This window comes from Heteronotia binoei, chromosome 4 (assembly GCF_032191835.1).
Source record: "Heteronotia binoei isolate CCM8104 ecotype False Entrance Well chromosome 4, APGP_CSIRO_Hbin_v1, whole genome shotgun sequence".
NCBI lineage: Eukaryota > Metazoa > Chordata > Lepidosauria > Squamata > Gekkonidae > Heteronotia > Heteronotia binoei.
This window is the reverse complement of record NC_083226.1, coordinates 131,413,330-131,435,513: the sequence shown is the minus strand read 5'-3', so window position 1 is coordinate 131,435,513 and position 22,184 is coordinate 131,413,330. Positions and strand designations below refer to the sequence as shown.

Here is a 22,184-nt window from a genome sequence, read left to right as displayed (position 1 = left end):
TGTTCTTCTAAAACAGTAGTGTAGACCTCTAAGCCTAGCTTGGTTGTATGGTAGTTTGTTCAATAATTATTTGGTGTAGGACACCAACTATCTTGAACCATGGTATCTCATGTTCAGCATTCCCTAGTAGTACAAGAGAACTAACAGTGATGAATGAGAAGAAATTGTTCTGTCAACATAAACAATGCTCTGCTCTTCGTTTCTGCTTTCTATGAATGGTTCCTTATGGTGTAGATTGTTTTGTCATTTCTATCACTATAGTTAGCCAAGCCACACTCTGTGTGGATGCTACACTTGGCCCACCTATGTGAGTATACATAGGAATGGAAACCTTTTCATCTGTGAAATTTTGGGAGATACATCATGACTCAAGTTTTTTGGTTGGTTTATTCAGTTTCTACTAGACCACAATAGTTAAATATATGGTGGCTGCAGCATTTTTAACTTACTGAAACAATAAAAGATTATTTTAAGCAATATTCTGTATCGCTTACAGTGCACAGGGACTTGTTTCTGGATACATATACATAGGAATGGGCTTCAGACAATATACAAGACAAGTGATAACATGAAGAAGTCAATCGCAGTACTGATTGTTTAGTGTCAGTTTGGTGTAGTGGTTAAATGTGCGGACTCTTATCTGGGAGAACCAGATTTGATTCCCCACTCCTCCACTTACTGCTGCTGGAATGGCCTTGGGTTAGCCACAGCTCTCGTAGAGTTGTCCTTGAAATGACAGCTGCTCTGAGAGCCCTCTTAGCCCCACCCACCTCACAGGGTGTCTGTTGTGGGGGGAGAAAATACAGGAGATTGTAAACCGCTCTGAATCTCTGATTCAGAGAGAAGGGCAGGGTATAAATCTGCAATTCTTCTTCTTCTAGAGCACACATGGGTTAAATTCTAAATTGGTAACTTTTTATGAGTTGGATCAATTATTTATAAACACAGAAGGAAACAGCAATATGTAATTGTCACTTGTTTGTACTACTTTAACACAAAAGAAACAACTATGAATAACTAGACCAGTAGCAGACAGGAGATTTAGTTCTAGACAAAAAACAATTATCAGAATGACAGCTACTGTCAACAAAAGACTAGAAGTCATGGTGAATTACAGAATACAGGGCTGCCAGCAAAAATATCTTCTAGATAAATAAAACCTAAGGGTTAAATAAGTAGCCCACATTCTCTCTAAATCATATCAGTGCACAATAATAAAATCTCAGGCAACAAAACACCTCTAGAACTGTAACACTCAAAGCAAGATTAAAAATTAAGTTTAATTTAATTCCAGTGAAATTAACTGTAAATAATCCTACAAAATATAAAGCAAAACAAAGCTAATGCCCCTAATTCTTATGAAATATTTCCTACTTTAGAACGAATAAAATATTTGTTAAGGCAAGGCTATTTACATTCCAAATATAAGGCAATCTTTCAAATTGAGCAATTCAGGATAACACAGAAAAGGCCTCATACTGTAGGCATACAATATTTTCAATATTTTTTGTGTGTTTTAATGTAATTTTTGACAATATGCTATAATTTATTTAATGACAGTACACTATTAAAGACTTTAGTGTTTTCAAATGTTATAAAGTTAGCTCAATATCCAGACATTCTGGCAGTCCTATCTATTGTAACTATGAGAGTTTCTGTCCAAATAATACCCTTTCATTTACTACTGAATTTGATTTCTACCTTCAACTTCTATTTTTCCTATCTCTCTGATGGGAAAATTAAAAATACACGTAACATAAGGTGCAACAATTTGCAACTCTTTTAAAAATACTGGGTATACTTGCAGATTTTCTTATACAAAATAGTTCTCAATTCTGTAAATATGGCTAATAGCACAATTTTACATAATGCATTTCATGTTGCTATATCAGTAAATGAAATATTTCATTTGTTTTAATTTCCCCCCAAAATTCCATTATTTTCCAAGGGTTTTCCATGGGTTTCGAAATTTCCAGAAATGGTATAGCTGAATATCATAAATCATGTTCCTTCCTTCCTAATCTGCACTTCTACCTTCACCCCTAGATAGAAAAAGTGGCAAACAGGAGGAGGATACAGCAGCAGCTCTATTGCTGTTCTATCTTTCTTCTCTTTCCTGGGAGGGTGAACATAGAAGTGGGAAAGGTAGAGACTAGAAGGAAGAGGCAGCCATGACAGCTTTCTACCTTCTCCTGCCTCGTTGAGGGACCAGGAAAGGAAAGATGTAGCAAGGAGGGCAGGTGAGACATTCAGGTGGAGGCACTGGAACTGCAAGCAAGCAGACTTGCAAAGCCTGGTAGGGAAGAAAGGAGATGGCCGTGAGAAAGGTGAAAGAGGCACCATCTCTGGGTCAGTTCACAAAGAGGTGGTAGCAGGCGGCAGGTAGAATATATATAAGGGAGGAAGAAATGGAAAGGACTGGCACAGAACTGGAAAATCAAGATAAAAGAATAGCATCACCTTTAAAATCTTGTGGGTCTCTGTTAGTAGAAGCAGTAATTCCTGCCTTATGGTAAAACAAGCATCATCAAGAGAGTATCTAGATAAAACATTAGCAATGTTTCCTTATCATAAACTAGGCACAGTCCAGCCAACAATATACACCGTTAAAATGATATCCATAGGAAAAAGTTAAGAACATCCTTAATTCTTCCACACTGAAAATCAATCCCAATTAAATGCTTAGCTGTGGCTGGATAGCATCCCTATTAACTTGTATTTCACTGATAATATTTAATAGTTTTCCCAATAGCAACTTAATCCATTTTCTTTCATGTGACCTCTGTGATAAATATCATCAATAAATGTTTAATTCAAGTCTAACTTTTATATTAATTTTTTGTTCTGCCCAAACTTAATTTTTTTAGAAGTATAAAACTGTTGTATCTGGAACATAAATCCAAGCATCAGCTAAGATTTTCATCAGCTGGGTCAAGAATACTGGATGATAAAGATTCATGAACTCCATTTGTATGCAATATTTTACATTTGCTATAGATTTACCCACAGCTTCAGCCTTTGCAGACATGACCAATATTTATTAAAGATGACAACTTTTTTCCATTTTTAAAAAATCCACATATATTTGTGGTGCTGGAATTTTCTTTTAAAATCACAAGCATCTAGTCCAATCATCCAAAATGAGTGGTGTTAAAATATTTATAGGAATTGTTTTAACAAGCAGTTTGTGTTAATTCTGCATCAACATATTACATATGTTTGGATTAGCTATATACAATTGCATTAATCACTTCTCCAATGATACAGTTCAAATGGCATTGGTACCTGTTCCTAGCACCTACAATTACAAGGATAGCGACTGTGTTTTCTTGTTCAGCTGTATCCTGCAACGAAGCTCTCCTTTGTTTACTATCAAACACCAGCACAGTAGAGTCAAATACAGCCATAGCAGATACATCACATTTCCTGGAGATGCTGGAGCATAAAAACTTGAACAGCACTAAATAATATAAACCCAGTTGTGTTAGTATATGTTAGCATATACTAATCACTAGGGATACAGTTTACAACACCAGCATTTTTTGCATACGGCCTGCATATTTACAGTTACCACTGCAGCCATAATGTTATCTCATGCAAGTTGGACAGATGCTCTTCACCTCTAGATTTTTATATAATCACTTAGATTAATGGATAATAAAGTTCCTTAGAACGCGCAAGGTACTCATGTTCTTCTGGCATGGCACTGAAAACGATTCTTTCATTCTAGCAGAGTGGGATAGAACTTTAAGAGGAACAGGTTGAATTTGGCCTTAATGGCTTTTTGCAGGGCTGAGGACCAACTCTGACCAGACGATGGGAAATCAGTGAACTGATATCTCAAGCACTTTTAACTGGTAAATAACTACTGGGAAATAATTAGCACAATGCAGGAAAAAGTGCAATTTGTGCATTAGTATCAACAGGGCAAAGCGTAAGTCCAGCTGGTTGCTTTTAAAAATGGTATTATCATGGTACCAATCTGAACTAGAGTCCACACAGCTTCCTTTTACCCATTAAAGTACTCAGAAGATTAAGTCACAGATCTCCCACCACCTTGTCTAATTTGGCCCCAATTCTGATACTGCTGTAGAACCAAATCTGTTTGTTTCTTCCCTCCTTCATCCCAAAATACCACTTCAACCTGCACATTTGCAAACAGACTAAAACACTGTAGATCATCTCATTGTAGATCTTAATTTCTAAAGAAATCTAACTCCATAAAGGCACCCCACTCTCTGGGGAACGTTGAAAACAAATTTGATACCTCCTATTTAAAAAAGGAGCCATCCTGAGCCCGCAGGAAATCAATATTTTAATAAATAACCTACCAAACCCACATAGATAAGGGTTGGGGTTGCGACACATGGTAGAACATCTGCTTTGTATGTAGAATTACTGAGGTACATCTCCAGCACCTCCCATTTGAAAGGATCAGGTAATAGATAATGTGAGGGACTTCTGCCTGAGACCCTGGGAAGTCACTGCCCATCAGAGAACTGACGTTGATAGACCAATAGTCTGGCTTAAGGGCCATGTGCAAACAACCCAGCTATGTGTTCTTACTGTGCAGGGAGGGAGAATGAGTATAAGCACACTGGTTCCACCCCACCTCACTTCCATGCAATCACATAAGGTGAACATGTGGAGGAAATGCCAATGTAGAAGAAGAAGAAGATATTGGATTTATATCCCGCCCTCCACTCCGAAGAGTCTCAGAGCGGCTCACAATCTCCTTTACCTTCCTCCCCCACAACAGACACCCTGTGAGGTGGGTGGGGCTGCCCCCTTCCTTCGATTAGCAAGCTTTGGAAAACAGCACTGCTAATCACAGTGAGGGGGTTATGTGCAGACATTTCCTCCACACATTTGCACCATGCGGGTGTCTCAGTGATCATGAGCACATAGGGTCAGTGAGCCACTCTCCCTGTGTGGTGAGTCACTGCGCGTACAGGTTGTCTACATAGAGCTACCATAGAAAGCTGCTTCATGCATTCATTTGTAACAAAATAACTCTTAGTTGAATATGGAAGCACATAAAAATTTACCTATGATAGATGGGTGTTCTACAGAGGCAGTATATCCCCAAACATACAGGGTCTTTAATTACCAAATAAATATCTCTCTCTGTGATTTCATCCTGCTACAGAGAACTTGCCTTGAATCAAAAGTACTTAAAACAACATACAAATGCTAAACTTTGCCTATATTGTGGATTCTTACTAAATATCACAGCCAAACAACTCACAAAAAAGACAAGACTCACAAACAGAACACTGAATACATTGCATGGAGTAGCACACAGGACAATACAAACTGACAAGTTCTCTAAGTGTTGCAATAAACACCAAGAGACCAAAATTGGGGGTGTGGTAAGTTGTTCTTTGCATTTTAAAATAAAAAGTGCAGATACTGCAGCTCATAGTAAGCATCCGTTACTATTAAAATCCATATAACCTATATAATTATGTTCTGAGAAGACCAATAATAGTGCGGAAAGTCAAGTCCTAAAAACCTGTGACTTTTCCAGCAAAGACCATGTTGAGCAACCAGGATTTTTTGGTCTAAAGTTAATTAAATTCCACCCTGCAGGAAGCAGGGGATGGTGAGAAGGTAGAAGAATGAAGGGCTGGGGAAAAGTAGTTGTATAATGGCCAATAAGATGAACACATAATATAAACATTTAAATTATGCTAGATCCGTGGTGATTTAAAAAAAACCCAACAAATTATGTTTAAACTCTTTCTATAATGTGAAACTGTGTCTGTGCTGCCAATTTAGATTTCAGGGATGAATCGAGACCCCAAACCTACTTGCTTGCAACCATAACTATCAAAGCACTAGTTGTCCTTTCTCAACCGTCTCACGCTTTTGCCAGGGCACAACATGATTCATGTACAATTTCATTTGGAAAGTTTTTGCTGAAGCTTATGGAAGCTGTGTGCAAGTGTGGTCTTGCCAGCTTTTACCTGTTACAAAACACTGCGCACTCAAGAGGCTTCTAACTAATTGTGCCAAATTCTTTTCATAACAGTTACATAAGTAGACTATCAGAATACTTGCAAGAGCTTCACCTTAACTCTGGTTTTGTTTGTTCCCAAAACTATTTTTCCTACTAGATATACTAGATCAGGGGTGTCAAACTCATTTGTTATGAGGGTCGGATTTGACATAAATGAGAGCTTTTTGGCCGAGCCATATCAGGTTGAGGCGGGCCATGTGTGTATTTATGATATACACTTTATAAAGGACACGGACAAACACAAAGATTAAAAAAAAACTTAAAACATCCTTAAAACATTAGCACTTGGTCTTAAAGGTGCTTTCATTGTTTTTCTCCCATGGGATCCAGGGAACTGGGCAAAGGAAGCTCTGGCTCGTCCCTTCCTTCCCCAGGGGACTCGGAGGAAAAGGAGCTTCAGTCAATAGAAGGAAGAGAGGCTTGACTCAGTAGCTCTGCTATGCAATTGAGCCTAGCAAAGCAAGATATCCCTCCCCCCTTCTTCCCCAAGGGAGGAGCCTCAGCCAATGGAGACAATAGAGGTTTTGCTCTGTAGCTCCTGTGCGATTGAGCAAGCCTGGCAAAGCAAGCTGTGATGCAGAAGGAAGCAAGAGGGAAGGAAAAGGAAGCAGACGATAGCCAGTTGCTTGAGGGCCTGATAGGGGCCCTCCGGGGGGGCCTGATTTGGCCCCTGGGCTGCATGTTTGACACCCCTGCGCTAGATAGTACTCATAGATCTTTTATTTATCTTATATTCTTTCCTCTATATATCACTTTTCACCTATATATCACTTTTTCCCAACATAGCCCAGTTTCTTTCCTTTTTTTAACATTGCCATACATATTCAATTTATGAAGGTATAACAGCGTTTGACCTTATCTACAGGGCTGCTACCTTGTTCTGTCTCTTAAGGATGAACCCTTGCCAGTCCACAAAAACTATTTTTTCCACTGCATACAAGGTTACATTTACCTGCTGTTAACTACAGAATGTAGACACCTGGCAGCAAGAGCCATTCTTGAGCACCAGAAAAGCATCAAGTGCACAGTATGTGCTACTTGTGAACCAGGCAACAGACAAAATGTACTGAAGTAATACCAGAAACTTACATAGTCATGAAAGGCTTTAGCTTCACTTGAGTGTTCACACGTTTCACGTCTTTCTGGAGCTGCACAATAGAGATCCCAAAAAACACTAAAAGCAAAAAAAAAAAAGACATTGTAACTTGCACTTTACATGTACTCTAAATACAAGAACACCACAGTACTGTAACTATCACATTATATCTTTTGGTCACTCCAGTTATCATCTCCCTATCCTTTTAATCAGTATTTTGTACACATCAGCATTGCTGTACATCACAGCTGGCACTGTGCAAATATTTGGAGTACTGAAAGTGGAAGGGAGAGTCACCATTAAGTCTCTATGCTTTTGGGTTTATCAGTTTTCTTGGCCTGTAAGTTTTTGCAGGCCTCTGGCCTAGCATGCTAAAAGCAATGTGCTTGTTTTAATTACATTCGCCTGTGGCTTTTGGCAGTTAAGAGAAGCATCTCTGGGTGTCTCCCTAATTTGCTTCAACCTACTGGTGCCAGTTAGCTAACCTGTCCTGTTTGGCTGATCGGTTCATGGGCCGAGACAAGGACATCTGAAAACATGCCTCGGGGAGTGAGAGGTTGTCTATTCCGTCAACAGCTGAGAAGGGGTTGCGTTGTCAATCCTCCCACAACACCAGACTGCCTGGCACCAGATGAACTTTCTCTTTCAAGCTCGCATGCAAGAACTGTGTGGTGGACCTGCATCTGATGAGCAAAGGTCTTGCTTTTTATTTGCTTTTGTGAGTACCTTAAGAATGCTTCCAGTCCAGCATACTCACTTTGTAACTTGAGCAGTTTACTAAACTGGAACATTTCCTATCTAGTGGTGTCTGGAGTTACTAACTGAGAGCTTGCAGATAACCTCAGAGGAGAACCTGGGAAGCTGAAAAGCCTCTGGTAACAGGTTTAGAACCCTTGAGGCTCCTGGCTGGCCCAGGTGGCTGTGGTTTCAGTACCTGAGAGTGGGAGTAGGGCTTTCTAGGACCATACAGAAAGCTAAACTTACTTCTGCACAATACTAAAGGCTACATGCGGGCCTTGATTATATTAGTTCACTGTATGAAAAATAATCATATTTTCTTCGTTTTAACAAAATACCACAAGCAATCCAAAAACCAAGGAAGAATATCAGACTCAAAAGAATTTCATGACCCTTTTTAGTCACCCATTATAGACAGTGTGTCAAAAATAGGTTCAGAAAATGCTTGAAGTATTTTATAAATCAAACCGTTAAAATCCAAACTTCCTAGTTGTAGCATCACTTCCCCCTGTGAGTCTTGCATAGAGAACTTAACAGGAGAAGTAAGGAGAAGGGAAATGATGGAACAGAGTAGATAAATATCCATTAATTAACAAAAAAATTATTAAAGTAAACCAATTAAAATTTTGAATTAAAGTCTCTTTTTAACATTCAGAGGACTACATAAATGAAGTGAACGCAGAATTGTATGTATTTAAGTTCTTTTTCATTCACCTGGAGATAATTTCTCTAAATCTGAAAAGTGTTTGTATTTTTCTTATGGGGGAAGGGGGGGGTTCCAGAATGTATGGAAAGGAAGCATACAAATTACCTAAATAAATATCAAACTTGATAATATATTGGTAGGACCTGTGGTAAACACCTACTTGCCAAATGAAACTATCTTTTGTATGTATCTTTCTAAGTCTGTTAGATAAAGGTAAAAATACACCATATTTTGAAGACCTTTTTTCTTAAAGAGAAACCAAGCAGAATAATTGCAAAGCAAATAATTATTCTACATGCTTTCTTTACTTCATAACTGGCTGTTTTGTTCTCCTTTAAATGCTGTTTACAGCTTTAAAAAATTTCCCAGGGGACAGTGCATATATTTCAATCATTTTTCTACAAAGTAAATCTGATGTTTGTCAAGTTTAATGAAAACTGAAAGCAAATACTTACCACCACCAAGAATGTAAGAATCCTGGGGGTTCGCCCAATGTGATGTTCTTTTCCCATCTTATCTAAAACCATAAACAGTTTTTAAACTTTTTTTAATTTAACAAAAGGACATAAACAAAAAGAGCACACTCCCACCCATCTCCCCATACTGTCCTCTGATTTTTCTCCACCTCTTTTGCAGCAACTGCTATTAGGATTGTAAAAAACCATAAGGATTAAAGAGGACCTACATTATTTCAATCCAAAGGCTCATCCAGCCCAGTAGGACATTATCAACGGTGACCAGAGGCATATGCTTCTGGGTCTGGGAACTTTACAAGCAGATCATGAAGCTAACCGTCCTTCATTTGGCCTCAGCATCTGAGGCAAAAGGGTACAGTGGACTTAAGAAGTTCCACACAGTCATGCTACCTGCTAGCCTTTGACCAATCCATTTCCCTTTAATTTGTTTACTCTTTTAGACACCATATAAACTAATGGCTATTAGCATGCTTATAATAGCAAATTCCACAGGTTACTTAAGTCTTGTGTGAAACAGTATTTTCAGTGGACAACACTGAGTTCTAGCGTGAAAGAATCCCAAAATCTTTCTCTCTATTGTCTCCATGCTAATCAGCATATTAATAAACTTAATCTTGAACTGTAGATTAAATTGCTCCCACCATCCAAATTAATAATCTTGGCCAAACTATTGTTCTGGTCACACAGAAGAACATCCTTTTCACTGAAGCGACAGTTAATAAAATTGAGGTGTGGCTCTCCCTTTAAAAAGCCAACATAATTTTTATCATTTTTATTTATGTAGCATCATAAATGCAGCCAGCACTTTACTGAATGAAAGTAGACAGGATTCTTTCCAAGGAACATACAAGCTCAAATTAGGCATAAGAGACTAAGGGGATAGGATAAAAAAACAAATAAACAAGATAAAAAGTATGCTTTATGCTAGTAACATGTATTTATGCTTGGTTTAATCAGGGAAGAGCACTAACTAAGAGAGTATGCCAAAGGATTCACACAAAAGCTAGCATTGTGAGAGTTGGAAGATGTGAGAGGAGTGACATCAAATATGTATCCTGAAAGGCAAGTCCACAAATAAAAGGAAAACATAGAGGACAGAATAGGAGGCTCTTGGATGCCCAAGTCAAAGAAAAAAACAAGGTTTCATGGCCATTCTACAGGATGGATGGTGACACTGTCATAGGAAACAGAGGGCACATGGGAAGAGGAAGTCTTGAGAGAAGAGATGAGAAGTGCTTCTGGCAGTACAATCCACAGATCAGTGAAGTTTACAGCAAGTTGAATTCAGTGCTCATAAATGGCTTTTAGCCTGTCACTTCCACATACTGATATTCTGACATTTTCACATTAGTTTCTGCTACTCCAAATTAAAAGTGATATAATGTTCAGAGTGTAAGAGATTTGTTCACATTAAACAATATATTATTTGTTGTAATAAACGGGGGAGGGGGAGAGATGGCCAGAGAATTACATAGATACACCTATCCACAAAAAGGTGTACCTACTGGATTTGTTGGCAGGGATGTTAATACCAGGAATTAGGATTGCTATCCAGGGAATATATTCAATGATACTGAAAAAACAGATAATTCAAAACAATAGAAATGCCACATTTTGGGCACAGCTATTTGTGATCAATCCTGCAAAAGCCATGTTACTTCGAATGGGGGGGGGGGGGATCTAATTTAACCTAATTGCCAAATACCAGATTTTTTTTCAATTTTGCTTCAGTCAGGCTTGAAAACAAACCCTCAGCAAGTCACCTATGAGGACGACATGTTGCTTCCAGGTGATCAAGCATGGCCCTAGTTCCAAGCAGACCACACAGACAAGCAACCATACTGTATAGCTGCTTTCTCTCTGAAGCATCATGGCTCCTGCAGCATCACATGCTCCTTCTCCACCCTTGTAAAGACATAAGTCCTGACAGGTGAAGAAGTGTACATTCAGGGTTGGGAGGTAAGTTCATATAACTTGTGGTTGCCGATAGCTGAACTATAGCCATAGCCTACAAGGCTGGTTTAAATCTTTTTTATCAGGTTTAGTACTGTTTATTTAAAGTTGTTGAAGAGATAAAGGTGATAGAAACATACCTCTGATAAGAATGTCTGAGCAGATTTCTGTGCTCCTACATGGAGCAGATATTCATATACATACAGTGCTAACCTGGAAATAGAAAAGAAGAGAGAAAAACTGACTTGCAAAGTTCAAGGTGCAAAATTCATAGACTGAGATATGTATTATAAAAGAAAGGAAATGTTCCAGAAGAGCAAATCAGTTTCATCTATTGTACCATCTTCCATTTGTGTATCTGGGCAAAATCATAGGCAAAGCTAAGAATGCTGTTATGCAAAAATTAGTCTGTCAATATTTTATTATCTTGGGCACAGGCCCAGTTAGCTCATAACTGTTCAGCTTCTATTAATCTATATTTATCCACACAAAGCTATGCTTACAGTAAACAATTCAACATAGCTATAATTATAGAAGGACTGAGCATTTCTCAACAAAGTCACTAAACAAGAAACCTTCTGAATTCTTCATTCCCTTGGCTCCATGTTTCTGTTCATCACAAGGAGCTAGCCAAAGTCATTCCAAACTAAATCCCTGCACTAGTTGTGATGAGACCAAGGGCTTATCATGGGAACAGTCAGGAGGGTCAATTGGCCCAGGGCCTCACATTCATGGACAGCCTCAAATTTAGACTCTTAACATTATCTTCAAATGATGTTATACATATAGTCACAGAGACACACTGACAAAATTGAAAGAAGAAAATGTTTAACATGCAATTTCAAGCTTGTGTCCTTTTACTGAGCCACAATGCTTATAGTGCCTACTGTGAATTAATACTGTCCTCTGTCAGCTGCAGAAAGGCCAAAAGCTGCTGAACTGAGCCCAGCAGAAGTGGTTCAATCCTCTCTCAACCTCTGAGGGGCCCTAATGAAACCATTTCTAGACAAAATTGTCTTATTGATATAATAATGATTGCACCAGAATAAAAAACTAGGCAGGACAAAGAGAGAATATTGGAGTAGGAGAAAGCTCCAAACAGAAATCTTCACTCTGACTCTGGGGGTCCACTGATTTTAGAAGAATTTATGTCTTAGAAAGCCCACTTAAGCGAATGCTATTAAAATTCAAATTTACAATTAGGCTTGTTTTTTGGATTTATTCATTAAAATTCTAATTTACAATTTGGATTTTTTATTTATTTAATCTGTATATACTGCTAAAGTGAATGAGTACTGGAACACATAATTTTATCTGAGCAGTAGTGAAAGGCTTTTCTTGTATGTCTTACAGACATAGGCATATGGGCAGTCTTACCATATTTTTCCTCTGAGGATTTTTCATGCATCTTTATTAGCAGCAATATAAACAAAAAATCAACAAGTGAAGTTTTGCAAGCATGGAGATGCAATAAGTAATTGCAGCTGTTAAAATTAACCCTTTCCAGACAAAACAAAACACAGCTTCTCCAGAACTGCAGAAATTAAGCTCTGAGTCCACAAACTAAAGGGAGGATTTCAATCTGAGGTGAAACAAACAGATTCCTTTTTGGTTTTGCTGCAGCAAGCTAGCATGGCTGTCTTGCCTGAATTTTGAGTAGAGGTTGACTATATAGAACCAAGATACCAAAAAACAGCAGCTCTCAATACAAAACAGTATTTCTACTGATTCTAATTCACTGGGAAACGCTAAATGGTCAACTGACAGAAGTACAGTCAGCACTTCAAGAGAGGGACTGAGACCAGGGAAGCGTTGTGTTAAAATGTGTCCCACATTTACAAGCAGTAATGAGAGTTTCCAGAAAAATCATGTTAACACCCTTAAGTACAGTATGACCTGATTTAGTATGTTTATTTTACCTTCTATTTAGTAAACAACTTTTAAAAGCAATGTATTTATAAGAAATTAAGCAACATATATGAGCTAGATTTGAGCTCAATAGAAACTCAGAAACCAATGTGATTTTTAGAGTAAAATATTTCAAAAGTCAAAACTTCCTTTGTCAGAAACAATATGTGAAATATGAGAATAACTGACATCTTGTAATGCTATACAAGTTCCACACAGATAGCAAAGCACATCAGGATCTATTTCATCTTAAGCATTTCTGCAGTGAGTTCTTTGCACAGATTAGCATTTTCTTAAGTCAAGTGTGATAGGCATGTTCGTTCAACCATTCCACCTTTCATGCTTTCCAGTCAATTAATTTCATTTATGAACCTGCAGACTTTTCCATCTAGTGGCAAGAGAACAGCTGGGTTGATTCAATTGTTCAAGACACAGAACTAGTTTTTCTGGCTATGCAACTACTGGAATCTTGCTAAGTTTGTGTGTTTGTTTCTTCCTGCCTACTGCAGATTTTCATTTTGTTCTCACACTGAAAGAAGTTTTCATATAGTATTCCAGATGAAAGAAACTTCAGGCATTCAAGGTCTAGTATTCATCTATTTGAGAATACTACAAGAAAATACAAAAAAAAAAAAATCCCCCTGGTCTTATTTTATAGCATGAAGAGAAGTTTCACAGAAGATGTTTGATTAGAACCATGAAGTGACAGCCAGAAAGAGTGACATAAACATCTACAGCTGTAGATGAAGAAAAAGGGCATGGGTTGCTGCAGCCAAGCCCAGGTTGGAGACTCGTAAAGAATATGGCCCGTGTTTCAAGCCCATACTGGAAAAGGCAGCAAAAATGCTGTAGCAAGAACATGGAATAAAACACTTCCAATTTGTTGTAGCGTGGTACAACTTGGTATACCAATGAAAGTGTTGGATAAGGATCATTGACATCCACATTGAAATCCCTACTATGCAATGAGCTCGCTGGGTGACCTTGGGCCAGTCACACACTGCTTAATCTACTTGACAGCGTTGTTGGGACAGAAATGTAAAAGGAAAGACTAATATATGCTCCTTGCAGAATAGGTGGGATAATAAATAGCAGGACATTTTTCAAAGCATAACGTACCATCTTCAGAAATATGAATGTCAGAATATACCAGTCAGCAGACCCACAACATGATTTCCGTGGTCCCTGAAACCATGACAAGATGGAGAGGAAAACAAAGGCTTTTTTACAGAACAAACAATAACAAGCACTGAATAGGAATTGAATCTCTACACTGCAACAAGAGAAATAAATATGGAGCACATCATGAAGTCTTTTGATATGGAAACATCATAATTAAATTGTTTTTATTTAGTCAATTTTAGGTGGCAATTATCCCTTAGAGAAATGGGTGATGTTGTTTTTGTGTATCCAAGGACAGGTTGAAGTTACTTTGTTCATTATAAAAGTCGTTTCTCAAACCAGGAACCTTGTACAAATAAGTTGATAAAATTAATGGAGGCATTATAGGAATTATCCAATTATTGGCTACTAAATGAATATGCGTTATTTATATTTAAGTTTCCTGCAAAAATCTTTTTACCATATGTAAAGAACTACAATCAGCACTGCTAAACTGACGACATATCTCTTGGTCCATTTTTGGTTTGTTCATACAATCAGTTGGAATTGTCGTTGCATTTTTTTGTTCGTCAATGCACATATCTCCACTTGTTTCAATAGCTTGGCTTTCACTGCCCAGCAGAGCTAGTTCTTTTACCAGATCAAGTCCTCATCTGTAAACATTTTGAGTGTGGATTCCAGGATATTTTGTATAGTAGAAGACAATCTCTACGATTTCAGAAACCACTCAGAATACTGGAAAGGTATACAAAAGGGGGGAAATGACCTTTCTCTTCTAGCAGATTTGCTTCTCTACCTCTCCCTATCTTCCTCCCTCTTAATCTCAAAGGTGTTCCAAGAGAGGGCTGTGCATCTTGTCATGCCAATGCAACGTTAGTGGAAAGGAGAGGAAGCACACATAATCAATGCACAAGAAATAAAAAGAAGAAAACGACAGCTATTTGCCTGGCAGGACTCCAGGGAATGGCACAAGAATGACCTACATTTATTCAGAACCAGTAGTTACTATTAGCAGCAACACAGAAGTTCTCTCTTAGTTTCTAAGTATCAGGCAAGCATGATGAGCACCCTCATCCTTAGCAAATGATGTTTCAGAGATTTAAAACTGTTTTATTTAAAACTGAAGTAGCACAGTTCATTTTGGGTATGCAATGTAAGTGCATGAAGTCCTTTCTAGCCTGTAACTGTGTAAGTTTTGAACATCTGGGAACACTGTCTTTCAACAAACAATTTCTTCTCTTAAAAAACATATATTTTCATTTAACATTGCACTAGCAGTTCTCCGTCTACATTGTTTTGCTTTCAATTGCACTTTGAGAAACTTTTTGGAAAGTTGAACAGGGAGGAAGAGTAGCAAAGGTCGTTTCTACAAAGGTTATTTTTCCCAGGTTCAATGCTGTTGGGAAGTGAGTTTTACTCCTCCAGAATCATTACTTCCCCACAGAATCATTCTGCATTCATGCACCTGCCAGGGCTTTTCACTTTTTCAGCTTTCCTAAAAACTGCTTTGGCCAAGGTTTTTGGAAAATAGTGCAATAATATTTGAGTAGGGGGCCACTTGGATGGGAAAATTCAAATTTTCCAACATGGCAGCCATTTCCTCCCCAGCAGCTTTTTATTTTTCAAAAAGAGCGCAAGAACATCATTATATTGATATGCTATTGTGACAGTACACATAACAGCTTCTCTGAATTCCTAGCTCTCATAAAAAAGGGGGGCGGGATAAGTCTCTAGTCTGTTCCTTTGTGCAGCTATGGCTTTTCCCTTATCTCTCTGCAAGGGAAGAGGATAGACTTGCTTACTTTAAGAAAAAGAAAACTGAGAATTTAGAAACCTGTTATGCCAGTAAACTAATATCAATATTCTAGTGCCAATTTGGTTTTTTAATTGTAAAAGCTCAGGGAAGGAAAGTGGCAGCTGCCAAGGGACTGGGCAAGGCAAACTGTGGGAAAGCCTACCATGTGGAAACCCTGTTGCCGCTGTGCTTTATCAGCAGACATACCAGAAAAAAGGAAAGCAAACAAGCCTTTCCCTGTGTGGAAAGCACCAAAAAACAAAGAAAAGGTTGATTTCTTTGAATATACAGGCCCATTCAACTACAGGTGTAAACAACAGAAATTCCAAACCCCTTGCTTCCTCAGATGAGTAAGGAGACTTGTCCCATAACTCCCCATTCAAAGTTATTTACCCAGTTACAGCAAGGGAAAGTGCTATAACTGGACTATCTGGAATGTTGGCAAAATTCTATCTGTAAACTAGGTAATTTGCAGTGAACCATGATGGTTGCTGGCTCCATTGTCTTCCCTTCTCTATGCATGTCTGGATGGCTTTCTGACAGTGTGGGTGCTGTGCATTCATGCACAGTTTCAATTCACTTCTGGACAAATAACAGGGTCAAATATGGACCCACTTCTGTAAAAGATACACTTTGGTTCAGACAGACAGCAAATTTGCATAAAGAAGTTCAGGGATTCAAGTTCCAGCATCACTAGTTTAAATACAAGAAAAAAGAAAAGGAGGAGGAAAAGGAAGAGAAGAGATTGGATTCATACCCTGCCCTTCACTTACCCGAAGAAATCTCAGAGCACCTTACAATCTTCTTTCCCTTCCCTCCCCCACAACAGACACCCTGTGACTGTGATGTAGGTGGAGCTGAGAGAGCTCTAACAGAAACTGCTCTTGAGAGGAACAGCTCTGTGAGAACTTGTGACTTAAGGTCACATCAGCAGGTGCATATGGAGGAGTGAAGAATCAAACCCGGTTCTCCTAAATAAGAGTCCATGAGCTTAACCACTACACCAGGAGTGGGGAACCTCCATCCCGAAGGCCATATATGGCCCTCGAGGTCACTTGGTGTGGTCCTTGGGAATTGCTGGACCGAATCGAGCCATGTGGCAGCCTCCCTGGGGCCTGGCTGGCCAGTGAGGATCATGGGATCCAGCCGCACTGTACAGCAGCCTCTCCAGGGCCAGGCAAGGATCACAGGGTCCAGATGTACTGTGTGGCAGCCTCCCTGGAGCCTGGATGGTCAGCCAGAATCACTGCAGGGCCTGGAAAAGTTACTGTCACCATTCAGTTTGCATTTGATTATCCCAGATGGTGTGTCTAATATGCTAATGAGTGTGTGACTTAATATGATAGAATTAGGGGATGTGGTCTAATATGCTACTGAGTTCCTGCTGGTCTTTTTCTACCTAGGCATTTGCCTAGGGTGGTGGGTCGTGTGTGTGTGTGCCAGATTAGGCTCTCCCCACGACTTCAAATAGAAAAACAATTATTTGCATTAATTCTGCTGGCCTGAATCATTCTCCCTCAGCGGAGACCTGTTTTTTAAGTTGATAATTTTTATGCTCTGTGAATGACGTTATAAATATCCATGTGGCCCTTGGCAGAAAAAAGATTCCTCACCCTTGCACTACACCAAACCGGCTCTCTCCCCGAGACTTTGGGCAGCGAGGGCCTATCAGGTAATATCTACCCTGATATACTGATTATCTGACTCAGATTGCTTCATGTGTTCAGTGGATCCCCTGCAACCTCAAGTGCTCTCAAGAGCAGTTCTCTCAGAGTATTCTCAGCCCCACCTACCCCACAGGGTATCTGTTGTGGAGAAAGGAAGAGAAGGAGATCATAAGCCGCTCTGAGCCTCTGAGTGAAGGACAGGGTATAAATCCTTCTCCTCCTCCTCCCCCATCTAGAATGCAGATGCTCAGTTCCCTCAGCAAATTCCAGCACATCAACAAGTTCTGGGGGAGAGCTTATTCACTACTCTGTGATGTTTCATCTAACTGAAAATGTTACACTACTGCTGCTTTTGGATTATTTTCAATGAACCAACAGATAAAGTCACCATTGTGAGACAGCAAAGTATCACAGATCTCAGAAGAACACCAAAAAGTAAATGTACAAACTCATAAGTTTTTTTTAACCTGGGGGAAACAGCAATTACACTGAAGGTAACTGTGAATACACAAATGTCTTTTACCATTGTACACCACCCTAAGCCTTGTTTTATAAGACAGTCAAGCAGCCTAATTTAATAAATAATCAAACTTGATTGACATAAACTTTGATGATGCAGGCTTGGAGCATAGTAATGATTGTGGTTTTTTACATCTTCCTACCCAAATTTGGAGGGGAAATGTTTAGAAATAGCATATTAGTTTTTCTCATAAATTCAGACCTGCACAAAAGGGTTTTAGGTGTTCTTCTGATATCTAATATCTGCCATTGCCTTTCCTTGGGATATCTAGGATCCGAACAGAAGGATGGCAAACTGATTTCCTGGTGCTTACGGAAGATGGGAGTGCCCTGTACTGAAAATGGTCTCGACCGATGGCGAATTGTAGGAATTGTCTGTGTGAGGGATGGATGCTTATATGGAAGTAAGCAACTTGTAAGTCCAGGGTGGCCATCCAGTCCCCTTGATTAGTGGCAAGATGCTCTGTTGACATGTGGAACTTTTGATAGGCCATAAATTCATTGAGATTGCGGAGATCCATAATGGGTCTCAGGCCCCCATCCCACTTGGAGACTGCAAAATAGCATGCGTAGAAACCCAGGCTCTTGCAGTGATCTGGGACTGGTTCTATTGCTTGCTTGGTTAACAGATTCTGAACTTCTTCCAGAAGGGGAGCATATGGTGGGGTGACTATGAAGACTGGTTGCCTTGGAACGTAGATTAACTCTATTCTGTACCCCTCTTCTATGATGTACGGGATTCACCTGTCTGTAGTGATGGCTCTCCATACAGGTAAGTAGGGGTATAGGCGGGTGGGCCCAGGAAAAAGGAGAGGGAGGGAACATAGCAGGGGGTGCTGAAGTCAAAGGCCCTGCTTTGGGGTATGATTCCCCTTTGCCCTATTAGATGTATTGGGAGGGGAACTGAATTTAGATTTCCCATTGCCTCTGTAGGGAGATCTGGTGTCAGACTGGCCGGTACAGGGCTTCCAGGATTGCTCTGACGCAGGTTTTTGGTAAGGTCGTTTAGACCAGGGTTTGTTCCAAATTCTCAATTTAGTAGAACGAGAGGACATGGGGACACACAAATTACAAAATGTCTTGATGCTCTTATCCATCTCTTGAAGGACCGTATCTGTGGTTGAACTAAAGAGACCCTCTCCTTCGAATGGCAGGTCTTCAATGTATGCCCTAGTGTCCGGTTGCAGGGCCACTGAACTCAGCCAGGAATGACGTCTCAGCAAGATTACAGAGGTGTTTTTGCTGACGTGGCCACCATATGTTTGGCTGCAGCCAATTGCTGTTCAGCTTGTGTCATACCTTCTTTTTGAAGTTTCTTCAATGATGAACGTTTATCTTCAGGTAGGGTAGATATGAGGGAAGACACCTGTTCCCACAAGGAATATTGATACTTGGCCATGCACATGGTATAGTTGGATATTTTGACTCCTAAGGCCCCTGCCAAGTAAAATTTTCTGCCCACATTATCGATTTTCTTCCCTTCCCTGTCCAGCAGGGTGGAATGCATTTTGTGTGCCTTAGAAAAAGAAGAGACGACTACAGAATTAGGACATGGGTGTGTAAAGAGAAATTCCACTCCAGGCTCCTGAACCCGGTACACATGATCCAAGCGTCGTGATGATATAAGTGTGGCCGCAGGCTTGCTCCAGGGGTCTTTTACTGCTTGCAGGACTACTTTCGTAATTGGCAGGGCCACAGCTGCTGATGTATCCCATTGCATTATGTTGAAGACGGTATCATCAATGGTTGGCTGAGGTTGTACTATGGTTAGTGAAAGGGTTTGAGTCATATGTTTGACTAAGTCCCCGTAAGACTTCAAGTCTTTTGATGGTGAAATAGGAAGGTCGTTCGTAACATTGGGGTCGGGCGATGGTTCCGCTCCTGTTTTGTCCCAAAGATAGTCATCTCCGACCTCCAAGTCCAACGCCGAAGAGGTGTCTTCTGGCTCAGGAAGTCCTGCGGATGACTGCAGGTCTGATAGATGAAGCGGTGTGGACGTCGAAGCATGCACTTCCTTGGGTTTCGGCTTTTGTTGCTTCAGTACCGGGAGGGCCATCGATACCGACGCCAATTTATTTATTTATTTATTCCGTAACTTATATCCCGCCCTTCCCACAAGTGGCTCAGGGCGGCTTACAACAAATAATAAAACAATAAAATCGGAACAAATTAATACATTTAAATTCAAACATTTAAAACCTAAAAACCTTAAAATTTTACATTTTACATTAAAACTGTGCAGTATAATCACAAAAATCTAAGATCTAGAAAGCTACATTTGTCTAGTCAGGCATAGGCTAACCGGAAGAGGGTCGTCTTACAGGCCCTGCGGAACTGAGTAAGATCCCGCAGGGCCCTCACCTCTTCCGGTAGCTGGTTCCACCACATAGGGGCCGTTGTGGAAAAGGCCCTGTCCCTAGTTATTTTGAGGCGCACTTCCTTGGGCCCGGGGATGGTGAGAAGATTTTGAGTCCCAGACCTCAGTACTCTCTGGGGAACGTGTGGGGAGAGACGGTCCCTCAGGTAGGCAGGTCCCAGGCCATATAGGGCTTTAAAGGTAATGACCAGCACCTTGTACCGGACTCGGTATATTATTGGAAGCCAGTGCAGAGCCCGAAGACCCGGCCGAATGTGCCCCCATCTTGGGAGGCCCAATAACAGCCGGGCCGCGGCATTCTGCACCAGCTGCAATTTCCGGGTCCGGCACAGGGGCAGCCCCATGTAGAGGGCATTGCAGTAATCCAACCTCGAGGTGACCGTAGCATGGATCACTGTTGCTAGGTCGTCGGGGTCCAGGAAGGGGGCCAACTGCCTTGCCCGTCTAAGATGAAAAAAACGCGGACTTGGCAGTGGTCGCTATCTGGGCCTCCATATTTAGGGACGGCTCCAGCAGCACCCCCAGGCTTTTGACCCTGTCCGCCGGCCTCAGCGGGACACCGCCAAAAGCTGGCAGGGGGATTTCCCCCCCCCGGCCCCCGACGGCCCAAACAAAGGACCTCTGTCTTCGCAGGATTCAATGTCAGTCCACTCAGTCTGAGCCACTCAGCCACGGCCTGTAATGCCCGATCTAAGTTATCTGGAGCGCAGACCGGTCGGCCGTCCATAAGCAGATAGAGCTGGGTGTCATCAGCATACTGGTGGCACCCCAGCCCATACCTTCGGGCAATCTGGGCAAGAGGTCGCATATAGATGTTAAATAACATCGGGGAGAGAGCCGCTCCCTGGGGCACCCCACAGTCGAGTGAGCGCCTCCGGGATAGTTCCCCCCCAATCGCGACCCTTTGTCCCCGACCTTCAAGGAAAGAGGAAAGCCACTGCAAGGCCAACCCCTGAATCCCTGCGTCGGCGAGGCGGCAAGTCAGCAACCGATGGTCGACCGTATCAAACGCCGCCGATAGGTCCAACAGCATCAGCACTGCCGAGCCACCCCGATCCAGATGCCGTTGAAGGTCATCTACTAGGGCGACCAACACCGTCTCCGTCCCATGACCTGGGCGGAAGCCGGACTGAAGTGGGTCAAGGATGGAAGCGTCCTCCAGGAAAGTCTGTAACTGCCTCGCCACTGCCCTCTCAGTGAGTTTGCCCAAAAAGGGCAGGTTTGAGACCGGCCTATAGTGTGCCAATTGGGCCGGGTCTAAAGATGGTTTTTTTAGGAGGGGACGGACCACAGCCTCTGAGTGGCGCTGGAAAAAGCCCTTCCGTTAGGGATCTGTTTATGATATCCCGTATAGGATATCTGAGATCCCCCTGGCAAGATTTAATAAGCCAGGAAGGGCATGGGACCAGTTTACAAGTTGTTGGGCGGGCAGATGAGAGGATCCTGTCGACTTCCTCCAGGCTGAGGGGGCTGAAACCGTCCAGGATATAATCCGAAGACATGCTCGGGGCCTCGGTTGCGTTAACTGCCTCAAAGTTGACGGGGAGGTCGAGGCGGAGTGATGCGATCTTGTCCGCAAAATAGTTCGCAAAAGCCTCACAGCCTATCTCCAATTCACTAGAATTTGGTCTGCCCTGGGGCAGAGTAGTCAGATCTCGAATTATCTCAAACAATTGTGCCGGGCGCGAAGTTGCGGACGCAATCTTAGCCGCAAAGTATGCCTTCTTTGCGGATTTGATTGCCATCTCATAGGTCTTCAAACTCTCTCTATAAGATGTTCGGGTCACTTCGTCTCAAGTACGCCG

General features: G+C 41.0%; 1 protein-coding gene across 8 annotated transcripts in view; it reads right to left on the bottom strand.

Moving 5' to 3' along the window:
• The window catches only part of SSBP2 (single stranded DNA binding protein 2), a 167,479-nt gene that overhangs the window by 106,517 nt on the left and 38,778 nt on the right, over positions 1-22,184 (bottom strand). For 6 of the 8 annotated variants that reach the window (XM_060235751.1, XM_060235747.1, XM_060235752.1 and 3 more), the window contains exons 2-4: positions 11,132-11,204; positions 9,018-9,079; positions 7,112-7,196 (exon numbers count right to left, since the gene is read on the bottom strand). The exons of the other annotated variants lie outside the window; for them this stretch is intronic. In XM_060235751.1, coding sequence (XP_060091734.1) covers positions 7,112-7,196; positions 9,018-9,079; positions 11,132-11,204 — 220 coding nt within the window. The remainder of the gene's footprint in view (positions 1-7,111; positions 7,197-9,017; positions 9,080-11,131; positions 11,205-22,184) is intronic. 8 annotated transcript variants of the gene reach the window in all.